Source organism: Coenobita brevimanus, chromosome 87 (genome assembly GCF_032717465.1).
Source record: "Coenobita brevimanus isolate Jiangsu-jjx chromosome 87, ASM3271746v2, whole genome shotgun sequence".
Classification (NCBI taxonomy): domain Eukaryota; kingdom Metazoa; phylum Arthropoda; class Malacostraca; order Decapoda; family Coenobitidae; genus Coenobita; species Coenobita brevimanus.
In genome coordinates this window covers 20,255,164-20,269,279 of record NC_137040.1, presented here as the reverse complement: position 1 = coordinate 20,269,279, position 14,116 = coordinate 20,255,164, and the positions used below count along the sequence as shown (strand labels likewise).

Genomic DNA, 14,116 nt, shown 5'->3' with positions numbered 1-14,116 from the left:
GTTTATACTAATTAAGTTACCTTGTTCCCTGGGGTTATGGCGCTTCCTTTGCGGGTAAGCCCTGGGTACTGTGGGAGGCGGGTCTGCAGGCGATTGGTTAGACGGCGGCTTGGGTTTTGGTGGGGGGTTGTGGTTTGTGGGGAACTTTGTCACTGCGTGAAGCGGTTGTGGTGTGGGACGGGCGGCGAGGAGACGTTTGACGAGCTGCAGGTCTTGATCCACATTTCCTGATGGATCATAAATGGAGAATTGTTCCCTGACTATGCTCGGGAGGATCCTCAGCAGGGCGTTGAAGGTATGGGTATCCCGAGTAGTTATTTCTGCTTCGGGATAAGCGGCGGTGACAAGGCGCCGAGCCTGGATGAAAGTGTCAACCAGGTTACCGTCATAGGTGAGGGCGTCGAGTTGTGAGAGTGCGACAACACTGCCCATGCAAGGCATAAAAGCCTGTTTCACTATCTGAGTGAACTGGTCCCATGACAGTTCTGGGACTATTTTGGGTGCGACTTTTATGATAATTTTCCCCAGATTCGGTAGTGTGACCGCAATTTTCTCCTTATCTGAGTCAAACCCTATGTCTAAAAGGGGTTTGATCATGTCCAAATAAACATCCATGTCACATTGGTCCGGGTTGAATTTTGGTAATTGAATGTGCGGTTTAGCTGCCATTGTGCAGGTTTCCTTTTGCGTTCCTCCGTGCTTTACTCGGATCCAGAACCACCGCTTGCCACCAGTGTTATGCTGAGTGTTTTTAGGCCGACTTCTCGTACTAAAGACACTAGCTACTGAGCGGGGTCCTCTTTCCGGACCAGAAGTAATGCACTAACAAAGGAACAGAACATAAAAACTAGGCAGTCCACCTTTAACACATCTATTACTTTAATTCTAACACTGTGACAATATAAGAATAATATTCTGGACAGAGGATACAGATATACAAAGTTACGTTAGTACAACACGGGATATTCACACACACTATAATTATACTTTACAATGGGTTAAGGGTCCACAAGTGAATGAGACTAACTTTCATTAAAGTCCAAAAGGTCTTAGTGTACTGGTGCAATCGAGATGTCTGGGCTTGATAAGCCGGGGAAGGATTACTACTATAAAAGAACAAGGGGAGCAGATCACTATAATTTACTGTTTGGGCTCGGCGCGGCAACTCTTGCCCGCGCGTGCGCTGGTACGGGGGACTCCTCTAGTCTGGGCTTGGGAATAACACTAGTTTCATGGGCCCAGAACTTATAGTCTTTATCAAGGGAAAGTATTTATGGACACTTATAGGTAGAATCCCTCTGGTTCACTTTGTCACTGTATCACTATCTCTGTCTCACTGCAGGAAAGGAAAGTCACTAATCTTGCCCGATTTTTTGGGGCGACATCACTCTGTCACTATAAGGGGACCTCCGGGGGCTCTACCCATGGCGGGAATCACCGTACCCGCTTGGGGGAGACTCGACCCGGGTCCGATGTTGCAGGGAGACCCTCTTGCCTGGGGTCTCGACCTGTTGTAGGTCCTCACTCTGGTCACGGTGCAGGGAGACCCTCTTGCCTGGGGTCTCGACCTGTCATAGGCCCTCGCTCTGGTCAAGGTACAGGGAGGCCTGTCTATGTTGGACCTAGGGACTGGGGCCAAACAGGTGAAGCAGACGTGTCTGGCGTCGGAGGATCTGCGGCAGGGGGAGGTCAGCGTTGGTAGGCTGCTGGGCTCGCCTGGGGGTCCGAAGGCTGTGGAGGTCTGCCAGGGGACGCGCCGTCAGGTGTGGGCTGCGGCCTCGTCTCCTGCTGGTACCTGGGGAAGACAAGAATTTCCCGGGGGTGGGAGGTAGGTCCCGACTGGGACCGGGCCTCTGCTCGGGTGACACTTCCGGGGCAACTCTCCCGGGTGGTGTCCAGCTACTCCTGCGGGAGTTGGCTGACTTTAGAGGACACACGGAGGCCGTGGTCTCTCTTGTACTCAGGGAGGGTAGCACAGAGGCGACTCTCTCTCTTGTCTTCAATACAGCCGTGGCACCAGGTTGATCGGTCCTGGGACCCACTTGTGGCTTTGTGCAAGGGGCTCTTACCCTTGGGGTGACTAGGGGTGTTGGCCCCATATAGTCCACTATTGGGCCTCCTGCCCTGTTTGTTATAGAGGGTGCTTTTCCCTCGTTAAAGGACCTCCTGTCCTGGTCGTGGCAGAGGGTATTTCTCCCTCGTGGCTCACGGTGGCAGAGGGTACTAGCCCCTCGTGGCTCACCAGGGTTATTGCGGCAGAGGATGGTACTTCCTCGTGGCTCGCGGTGGCAGCAGGTGTAAACACCTCGTGGCTCACCTAGGGACCTCCTGCCCTGTTGGGGTGAAGCTGTGGTCGTCACCACAAAACTACTAGGGACTGATGTTATATCAGTCCCACCCCACTGCTGTCGATGGTCAACCCGCCGCGTAAGTTGTTGCGGATCTAGGCTCACCTGGTGTTGAGGCAGTTGCGGGAAGAAGGGGCACAGGTCAGTGGTGGTTGGATGACCCTCTTGTCCCGGGTCACTAACCTGACCGTTATCTCCTCCTCGGGTGGTGGGGTGGTGGTGGCCCGGTGGTGGTGTGGGGGGTGGCGGGGCGGAAGGTCCGGTCGCGGGCATTTTACTTAGACTCCTGTGTATACATTATCCTGTGCAGTACTAGACCCATTAATGCCAGCCTATGTACTGATTGTTGTCTGTGAAATTGTATCTGGCTGTCTACTCATTCCACATCAGTTGAATGTGTCAATATACGTGTAAGGTTGTTGCCCTGTGTTTTATGCCCTGGCCCTCTCTTGTTTGTCTAAGCTCCGGTCTAGAAAGAGAACCCAACTGCTCTCTAGGCGCTCTAGGAATGGGAAGCCGCCCCTTAAACACCTAGCATAACACGTAACAAACACACATTTTCACATCAGCCCTACGTAGAGCCGATCTACTATCTATCTATCTATCTATAGCCCGACGCCCTAATCTCGCAAAGGGTGGCCCCAGACACCTTCAAGTCGCTCTGTCACCGACCATTTGACTACCCTCCCCCCATGTCACCCCCCCTCCCTCATATACGTCTCGCATTCAAAAATCAAGACGTGGGGAAAATATCGGTTAGAAAAAGAATAAACTACTATTGATGAAAAGAAAACAAATAGTTTAACAGGCACAGCCAGCATAAACTCCAGAAATGCGAAAAAAAAAGGAATAAATAAATAAATAAATAAATAACAAGGGAGCCGAATCGAAGCCATATCCCGAAATCGTTACTTGCCTATGTGCATTGCCACCTGCCAAATACAATCTTCAGCAGGGCCAGGGAGCACTGCACCAGACACCGGTAATAAAGGAAGAAGACTCGAGGACGTCCAGTTGGGTTATTCTTTTTATTGTGAATATACAGTGTCTGGTAATATGGACAGTGATGAAGACTTTGCAAGAAAGCTGCAGGAACAAGTGAGACATATAACCTTCATATCTTGTTGCTAAAAGAATTTTACTTACACTGTTGGAGTTTACAAGGGAAATGTTAATGAGTTTTTGGCCTGACGCAGAGCCTCTTGATTAGGTTTTATGTTGATGGCTGGCAGGTTGACATAAATATATATATGGAGCATAGAGGTTAGGTAAATACCGGTACTGTATACTCTTTTTAGCCTGATGACATCAAACTTCCATATATCATGAATGCTGAATTGCAGCATTAAAATCTTTACTGTGGTGTAATGTTAGTCACAAAGAAGTGTGATGGAAAAGATATAGAACTGTAGCCTTCTGTTTCTGCTACTGCGGTCCAGAATATATGGTAGCACAGTTTGAGCCTGCACCAGGGTAACATATAATTACCTGGTAAGATATACCGGCCTCTCCAGGGATCTCTCCTTGCCCTGCAGAACTGTATGATTCATTGTTCCTGGCTTGAGGGATTTATCCATTTTCTGCCACTTACCTATGTGAAATAAGCTGCAAAATGATGAATATGGGGCCAAGTTTAGGTGCAAGGAGTATAGGCTAGTTAGATTTGGTTATATTTTGAAAGTTAAAAAACATGTTTTAACCTGCTGCCAGTTTTTCTTATATAATATTCTGGTGGTAGAGCTCTCATATTGGAATAGTGGTCTACTTCAAGAGGATGTGAGACAACCTCTGAAATATTTGCAGAAAATTTTATATACCTGTACTTTTGGATTGATTTAGATATTTTGTAAAGGTATCGAGATGTCTCATTATCTCTCTATTGCCAGATGCCTCAATCCCGTAAGGGGTGGCCACAAACAAATTGCCTCCATGTCGCCCTATCCCCTGCCATTTCACTGCCCTGCACCCAACTCACATCCCGCTCTGTCATATGCCTCTCCACTCCATCCCTCCATATCCTTGGCCTCCCCCTCCCTATCCCCCTTCCACCTCACTCACATACATTCTCCTCATCAGTCTCTCACTCCATCTTCACCACATGGCCAAACCACCTCAGTATGTTTCTCCTAATGCTTCCTGTCACATCCACATCCACACCACAATGCTCCTTTACTTCCTGATTTGTCAGTCTGCCTCTCCATGTGACTCCACATGCTCTTCTCAAATAACTCATTTTCACTGCTATCACTCTTGACTTGTGTCTCTCCAACAAGGTCCAAGCTTCACCTCCATCTGTTAGAGTTGGTACCACAGTACTGTTATGTAGTAACTTTTTCACTTCCTTGCTCACTTCCCTGTTTCTTATCACTGCTTTCAAGGAACCAGCAACCTTTCTTCCCTGTTGTACCCTTTCAAGCATTTTACCTTCCAAACTTCGATCCTTACTCATCACACTACCCAAGTACCGGTACCCGGTACTACATAAATGCACTCACATTTTCATTTCCTCCTCATCCAACCTCACTGTACATTCACTGACTCCACATCTCTTGAAGACCATAAATTTACTCTTCCCTACATTCACTTTTAGATTCCATTTCTTACACACTCTCCCAAACTCATCCAGCAAGACTTGCAACTCCCCTTTATCTTCACCTAACAACACAGTATCATCTGCAAACAACAGTACAAGGAGTTTCCAAACACTGCCTTCTCTCATTAGGGCCACCCCAACATCCTCTTCCCTACCTTGTATCTCTTTTATAACCCCATCCATATACAAATTGAACAACCATGGAGAGAACACATCTCTGTTTCAATCCAACCTTCAAATAGAAAAATTCACTCAGTTCACTATCCACACGCACTGCAGCCTTAGCACCCTCATACATACTCTTCACAGCCTTCAGCAACTTCCCGTCTACTCCATATATTCTTAATACTTTCCACAGTCCTTGTGTATCCACACTGTCATATGCTTTCTCCAAATCCATGAAGGCCACATACAACTTCTATCCCTTCTCTAGAAACTTTTCCACTAAAGATCTAAGAATGAATATCTGATCCACACAACCTCTTCCTTTCCTAAAACCTCTCTGTTCTTCTCCAACTAATTCTCTGTTATTTCCCTAACTCTGTCAGTACATACCCTTCCAAATACTTTTCCCATTACACTAAGAAGACAAATGCACCTTTGATTACCACACACTTCTTATTCCCCATTTCCTTTGTACAGGGGAATAATTATATATATATGACTTCCAGTCCTCCAGGACTCTACCTTCCTCCCAGGCCAATCTGCACATCTTCCACATTCATTCTACTACTATCTCTCCCCATGCTTCAGCATTTCACCACACACTTCATTGATCGTTAGGGCTTTCCCCATTTTGACTTTATTTGTTGCTTCCACAACTTCCATCCTGCTGATTTCTTCCTCCCTTCTCACATCCCTCCGAGAGGTGTTTTCTAGAACAGTATGAGGAGGATCCATCAGTAAATAAGGAAAACATGCTTCATACGTGGTGGCAGGTGATGATGACCATCATCCACTTAATGTACTTGATGTGCTGCCTACTTCTTCCTTCACCTTTATCATTCTTTTTCTGTCAGCCCTCCACTCCAATTTCTCACATCTTTCCTGTCACTTTTTATTACTTTTGTTTCCTTTTCAGGTGGCTTTACATTGAATGACAAGCCTAATGGTTTCCTGTAAGCCAGGGAACCATTTACAATGCTGGTTGGTAACCATATAAGCAACCTACACTTGTACCTTATGTGTCAACAAGTGAGTTGGCGAAGGGTTAATGCCCCTCCCCGTAAAACAACTAAGTCAGAGTCAAACGGCCACCCCTTACGGGATTAAGGCGCCTGGCTATAGAGAGATAGATAGATAGATGATTTATACAGCACAGTATAAGCTGTAGACAAACCACGCCTCCCACGCTGCATTCTGATGGCATCACAATTTTATAAATGCTGAAACCAGCTGGTTGGGATTAGTTTTCATTAGATTGGGATAAATTAGGCTAGATTTGAATAAGTTTGGAGAGGTATGGTTAGGTTAAGAGAAACTAGGCCAGGTTAGGTAAGGATAAAGTAGACTAGATAAGGCTGGATTGTAAGGTATAAATCAGGCTAGATTGTTACAATAAGTTAAGTTAGGTATAGATAGCTATAATAGATGAGGTTAGGTTAAGTTAATTTGGGTTTGGTTTGGATAAATAAACATTTGATAGGGTAGATTAATGCTGAAATGGCATGCTAAGATGATATCCATCTGTTTTTGGTGCACAGGTTGACTTTACTCTGTCTGCCACTATTGCGATGGTAAACAAATACTGCTTTTTGAACGCTACTCAGAAATAATACAAAAAACATCAGAACTTGCAAATGCACACACACAAAATCTCATGAAGGACTTTGGTAAATTAACAAATGAAGAAAACTTCAAAATAAGGTGGTTTCATGTTTCCTCGAAGGGTACCAGAATAGGTTGTTGCTTTCGTGATGTGGTTCATTTCTTAGTTGTGATTTTTTTTTTTTTTTTTTTTTAATGTATAATACTACCATGGCCATGGGTTAGTCTTCTGCCCTTAAATGCCCTGGACTGCAGTAACTAGCTTATTTTGGGCCCTCATACTCAGGGGGGCAAAGTGGAATGGGCAGTACCTGTACTGTAATTTTAATATATTTTTATTAATAGTACTGGTATTGAAGGCTAACTCTCAGTTTTATTCTATCATTTCTTCCCCCCACCAATATATATGACAGGTAGGGGGACCACTGATCCTATATTCATTGTTCGACAGCTTCAGGAAAAATATATTGGTAGGAGAAGGGATCTTTATTTTGTTTTTCTTGATTTGGAAAAGGCCTTTGACAGAGTCCCTAGAGAGGTGGTGAAGTGGGCAATGAGAAAGCTTGGCTTGGAGGAGTGGCTGGTTAGGGTGGTTATGGCTGTGTATGTGGGTGCTCACACCCAGGTAAGAGTGAATGGAGATTTGAGTGATGAGTTTTCTGTGAATGTTGGTGTGCATCAGGGGTCAGTCTTGAGTCCCACGTTGTTTATCATGGTACTTGAAGCCCTTTCACGTGACTTTAGAAACAGACTCCTGTGGGCGTTGTTGTATGCTGATGATTTGGTGTTGATTGCAGAGAACGAAAGGGAGGCGGAGGAAAGGTTTAGGAAGTGGAGAGATGGTATGGGGCACAAGGGTTTAAGGGTAAATGCAGATCAAACAAAAGTGATGATATGTAGGGTTGGTGGCGGTACTGTCAAAGACGAGGGAGAGTGGCCATGTGCAGTTTGCCACAAGGACGTGGGAAGTAATTCCATCTTGTGCGGTGTGTGTGATAAATGGGTGCATAAGAGATGTAGTGGTATCAGAGGTAGACTGCGAGATAATGCTGATTTTGTGTGTACGGCGTGTCGGGGTGAGCAGGTGGAGATTGTCAGCCGTGAAAAGATTGAACTTGCTGGTGAATCTCTTGAGTGTATGGAAGAGTTTTGTTATTTGGGAGACATGTTGTGTGCTGGAGGTTGGGCTAGAGCTAGCTCTGTGGCTAGAGTGAGAAGTGGTTGGAAGAAGTTGAGGGAGCTCTTGCCTCTTCTGACATTGAGAGGACTCTCCCTACGTGCTAAGGGGTCTTTGTATGTAGCATGTGTTAGGAATGTAATGCTGTATGGTAGTGAGACCTGGGCAGTGAAGGAGGAAGTTATTCGCCGGCTCAGACGTACAGAAATGACAATGATTAGGTGGATGTGCAGTGCGTCCCTGTGTCCAAGGCCTGGAGGAGCTGGGTTTACGATGGAAGAGTTGAGAGGTAGGATGGAACTGGAGTGTATTGATGTTGTGATGAGGAGAGGTAGATTGAGATGGTTTGGACATGTGGAGAGGATGGGGGATGATAATTGGATGAGGAAGGTGAGAAGTGTAAATATTGTGGGTGGCGTTATGAGGGGTAGACCGAGAAAGACATGGGACGAGGTCATTAAGTGTGACCTCAGGGTGCAGCGTGGAGAGCTGCCATTAGGTGACCAAGGCCGACACATGCAAGCATGTTGGAGCCTTTAAAAATGAAACGAAACAAAACGATATATATATATATATATATATATATATATACGGTATATATATATATATATATATATATATATTTTGACTGGGACAGGGAAGGTTTGGAGCCAGCAGATCCATTGTTTGGCCCTTTGGCCTTTGATTGATGTTGCTTCAGTGAGTGAGGCAATAGGCAGGATGAAGGTGGGGAAGGCAGCAGGTGTGTCTGGGTTGACTGCCGAAATGTTGAAGGCCTCAGGAGATAAAGAAGTGAGGTTAGTCACTAACCTGATAAATATGATTATTTATGAGTGTGTTGTCCCAGATGATTGGCTGAAGAGTGTAATTTTAAATGTGTATAAAGGGAAGGGTGATGCCCTGGAAAGAGGAAATTATAGAGGTATAAAGCCTTTAGATCAGATATTGAAGGTAATGGAGAGAGTTTTAGAAGGTATAATTAGAGAAAGAGTGAATATTGATGAGATGCAGTTTGGGTTTATGCCAGGTAGAGGGACCACTGATGCCATATTCATTATTCAACAGCTTCAGGAAAAATATATTGGTAGGAGAAGGGATCTGTATTTTGTTTTTGTTGATTTGGAAAAGGCCTTTGACAGTGTCCCTAGAGAGGTGGTGAAGTGGGCAATGAGAAAGCTTTGCTTGGAGGAGTGGCTGGTTAGGGTGGTTATAGTTATATATGTGGGTGCTCGCACCCAGGTGAGAGTGAATGGAGATTTGAGTGATGAGTTTTCCGTGAATATTGGTGTGCATCAGGGGTCAGTTTTGAGTCCCATGTTGTTTATCATGGTACTTGAAACCCTCTCACGTGACTTTAGAAACAGACTCCTGTGGGAGATGTTGTACTGTATGCTGACGATCTGGTGTTGACTGCAGAGAACGAAAGGGAGGCAGAGGAAAGGTTTAGGAAGTGGAGAGGTGGTATGGGGCACAAGGGCCTATGGGTAAATGCAGATAAAACAAAAGTGATGATATCTAGGTTTAGTGACGGTACTGTCAGAGACGAGGGAGAGTGGCCATGTGCAGTTTGCCACAAGGGCGTGGGAAGTAATTCAATCTTGTGCGGTGTTTGTGATAAATGGGTGCACAATAGATGTAGTGGTATCAGAAGTAGACTGCGAGATACTGCTGATTTTATGTGTACGGCATGTTGGGGACAGCAGGTGGAGATTGTCAGCCGTGAAAGGATTGAACTTGCTGGTGAATTTTTTGAGTGTGTGGAAGAGTTTTTTTATTTGGGAGGCATGTTGTGTGCTGAAGGTGGGGCTGGAGCTAGCTCTATGGCTAGGGTGAGAAGTGGTTGGAAGAAGTTCAGGGAGCTCTTGCGTCATCTGACATTGAGAGGGTTCTCCCTACATGCTAAGGGGTCTTGTATGCAGCATGTGTTAGGAGTGTAATGCTGTATGATAGTGAGACCTGGGCAGTAAAGGAGGAGGATATTCGCCGGCTCAGATGTACAGAAATGACAGTGATTAGGTGGATGTGTAGTGCTTCCCCGCCTGCAATGTCTGGGGGGGCTGGGTTTACGATGGATGAGTTGAGAGGTAGGATGGAACTGGAGTGTATTGGTGTTGTGATGAGGAGAGGTAGATTGAGATGGTTTGGACATGTGGAGAGGATGGGGGATGATAATTGGATGAGGAAGGTGAGAAGTGTAAATATTGTGGGTGGCGTTATGAGGGGTAGACCGAGAAAGACATGGGACGAGGTCATTAAGTGTGACCTTAGGGTTAAGGGACTAAACAGGGAGGCTGCAATGGATCGTGCAGTGTGGAGAGCCACCATTAGGTGACCAAGGCCGACGCATGCAAACATGTTGGAGCCTTTAAAAATGAAGCAAAAAACGAAATGATACCATCCATCCATCCATGATCCAATCCTACATTGCCCCATGAAGAGTGTGGGAGCCCGGGGCTAGGCAGTTGGTCCTGACATTTAAGACGAGTGACCATAAATATATACCGGTATATATATATATATATATATATATATATATATATATATATATATATATATATATATATATATGTATATATATATTATGTATATATATATATATGTGTGTGGATGAAAGGATGCGAAGATGTGTAATGGTTGCAAGAGCTTATAGAGGTTGGGGGAGTGGACTTTCTGACCACTACTTGGTGGTGGCCAGAATTAGGATCCAAGTAAGATGGAGAAATAGAAGAAGGGAAAGACAAGAGGAAGGAGTAGTTGGAAGGAGAGTGGAAAGGTTACAAGAGGATGAGAAAAAGGCAGAGTATAAGAGAGAAGTGGAGGAACGATTGGGTAAATATGAATTGGAGCAGATGGGCAGATGGGGGACATGGAAGGTGTGTGCAGGATATTTACAGAAGAAATATGTGCAGCATGTGATGTGGTGTGTGGGAGGAAGAGAAGACAGAGGGGGGTGCAAGGAACAGCGTGGTGGAATGAAGAGGTGAGACAGGCTGTGGCACAAAAGAAGAAAGCATACAATGAATGGATAAGAAATAGGGGCGTGGAAGAAGTTGAGAGGCGGAAGAGAGAGTTATATGTAGAAAGAACAAGAGAGGTGAAAAGATTGGTAAGAGAGAGTAAGAAGAGAGTGGATGAGGAATTTGGAAGGAATTTTAGTGTAAATTGGAGGGACTGTAAGAAAATGTTCTGGAAAGAGGTGAAGAGAGTAAGACAGGGTGGAAGTGAGGTTAGCAGGGGAGTGAAAGATAAAAATGGTAGATTACTAGTGGAGAAGGGTGAAAAAGTGAGCAGATGGAGAGAACACTATAAGAAACTGTTGAATATGGAGGATGGAAGTAATGCGAGTATAAGTGGCTGGGGAATGGCTGGGAGAAGGAGGGAGGTGAGAAGACAGGAAGAAATCAGTAGGATAGAAGTTGTGGAAGCAACGAAGAAAGTTAAATTGGGGAAAGCCCCAGGAATTGATGGAGTGTGTGGTGAAATGCTGAAGCACGGGGGAGAGATAGTAGTAGAATGGATGTGGAAGATGTGCAGATTGGCCTGGGAGGAAGGTAGAGTCCCGGAGGATTGGAAGTCAGGTATAATTATTCCCTTGTACAAAAGGGAAGACAGGAGGAAGCAGCTCCTGTGAGAAAAGTGGAGAAATTGCAAGATAGTGAGAAAATGGCAGAGTATAAGAGCATAGTGGAAGAAAGATTGGGAAGGTATGAGCTAGAGCAGATGGAAGGGGTGGAAGATGTATGTAAGATATTCACGGAAGAGATAGGCGCAGCGTGTGAGGAGGTTTGTGGAGTGAGGAGGAGATGCAAGGGTGTGTAAGGGACAGCATGGTGGAATGATGAGGTGAAACGAGCTGTGGAACAAAAGAAGAAGGCATATAGTGAATGGTTAGCGAGTAGGTAGGGGAGAAGATAAGAGAGAGAAGAGAGAGGTATATGTGAGCAGGAGAAGGGAGGTTAAGAGACTGGTGAAGGAGAGTAAGAAGAAAGTGGATGAAGAGTTTGGGAGGAATCTGAGTGTGAAATGGAGGGAGAGTAAGAAATTGTTTTGGAAGGAGGTAAAGAAAGTAAGGCAGTGTGAAAGGGGAAATAGTAGGGGAGTGAAAGATAGGAATAATAGGTTGTTGGTGGAGAAGAGAGAGCACTTTGAGGATTTTTTGAATGTATAGAGTGAGAGCAGTGCAAGTATAAGTGGTTGGGGAATGGCTGGGAGAAGAAGAGATGAGAGGAGGGAGGAAGAGATCAATAGGGCGGAAGTAGTGGAAGCGATGAAGAAGATTAAGTTGGGAAAGGCCTCAGGAAATGATGGAGTGTGTGGTGAAATGCTTAGGTATGGGGGTGAGATTGTTGTGGAGTGGATATGGATGTTGTGTAGATTGGCTTGGGAAGAGGGAAGGGTTCCAGAGGACTGGAAATCAGGTATAATTGTTCCTTTATACAAAGGAAAAGGGGAGAGAGAAGTATGTGGTAACTATAGGGGTATTTGCCTTCTTAGTGTGACTGGTAAAATATATGGTAAATTACTCATTGATAGGGTTAGGCATATGACAGAGGAGCTAGTTGGAGAAGAACAAGAGGGATTTAGGAAGGGAAAAGGGTGTGTAGATCAGATATTTGTTCTAAGATGTTTAGTGGAGAAGTATCTAGAGAAGGGAAGGAAAGTGTATGCTGCCTTCATGAACTTGGAGAAAGCTTATGACAGAATAGATAGGCAAGGTATGTGGAAGGTATTAAGAATATATGGAGTGGAGGGGAAATTGTTGAGTGCTGTGAAGAGTATGTACGAGGGAGCTAGGGCTACGGTGCGAGTGGATGGTGAGCTGAGTGAGTTCATTGATCTCAATGTGGGACTGAAACAGGGTTGTGTGATGTCTCCATGGCTGTTTAATATATACATGGATGGGGTTGTAAAGGAGGTGCAGCATAGGGCAGTGGATGTGGGGGTGGCTCTAATGAATGAGGGTGAGATTTGGAAGCTTCCGGTGTTGCTGTTTGCTGATGATACAGTACTGATGAGTGAAGATGAATGGGAGTTGCAAGGTTTGGTGAATGAATTTGGGACAGTGTGTAGGAGGAATCTGAAAGTTAATGTAAACAAAAGTAAAGTTATGGTGTTTGAGAGGAATGAAGTCACAAAGTGTGCAGTGATGTTGGATGGTGAGGATATGGAGAATGTGAGTGCATTCAAGTACTTGGGTAGTGTGATGAGTAAGGATGGAACTTTGGGGGATGAAGTGTGTGAAAGGGTACAGCAGGGAAGGAGGTTATTGTTACACTGAAAGCAGTGATGAGAAATAGGGAGGTGAGTATGGAAGTTAAGAAGTAAGTGCATGATAGTATTGTGATCCCTACCATGACGTATGGAAGCAAGGCATGGACCTTGCAAGAGGGGAACAAGTCAAGAGTGAGAGCAGTGGAAATGAGTTACTTGAGAGGAGCATGTGGAGTGACGTGGAGGGACAGGTTGACGAATGAAGAAGTGAAGGAATGCTGTGGGGTGGATGTGGATGTGGTTGATAAGATTATTAAAATACACTGAGGTGGTTTGGACATGTGAAGAGAATGGAGAATGAAAGACTGACTAAGAGGGTGTATGTAGGTCAGGTGGAGGGAGGGAGAGGGAGAGGTAGACCGAGGATGAGGTGGAGGGATGGAGTTGAGAGGTATATGAGGGAGGGGGGGGGAGTTGGGGGGAGGGTAGTCAAATGGTGGGTGACAGAGCGACTTGGAGGCGTTTTGTCTGCGGCTACCCTTTGCTGGATTAGGGCGACGGGCTATAGATAGATAGATTGACAAAGGAAAGGGGGAAAAAGAAGCGTGTGGTAATCATAGGGGCATTTGTCTTCTTAGTATGATAGGAAAAGTGTATGGTAGGATACTTATTGACAGAGTTAGAGAAAGAACAGAGGAATTAATTGGAGAAGAACAGGGAGGCTTTAGGAAGGGAAGAGGTTGTGTAGATCAGATATTCATTCTTAGATCTTTAGTGGAAAAGTTTCTATAGAAAGGAAAGAGTTGTATGCGGCTTTCATGGATATGGAGAAAGCATATGACAGGATGGATAGACAATGATTGTGGAAAGTATTAAGAATATATATGGAGTAGATGGGAAGTTGTTGAATGCTGTGGAGAGTATGTATGATGGTGCTAAGGCTGCAGTGCATGTGGATGGTGAACTAAGTGAATTTTTCTCTTTGAAGGTTTGGTTGAAACAGGGATTTGTCATGTCTCC

At 45.1% G+C, this 14,116-nt stretch overlaps 1 protein-coding gene across 1 annotated transcript in view; it reads left to right on the top strand.

Moving 5' to 3' along the window:
- The first annotated feature begins 3,359 nt into the window (after positions 1 to 3,359).
- LOC145411024 (uncharacterized) overlaps positions 3,360 to 14,116 on the top strand; it is a 204,828-nt gene continuing 194,071 nt past the window's right edge. The window contains exon 1 of the mRNA XM_080281086.1: positions 3,360 to 3,446. Within this exon, the coding sequence (XP_080137212.1) occupies positions 3,405 to 3,446 (42 nt within the window). The 5' untranslated portion in view covers positions 3,360 to 3,404. The remainder of the gene's footprint in view (positions 3,447 to 14,116) is intronic.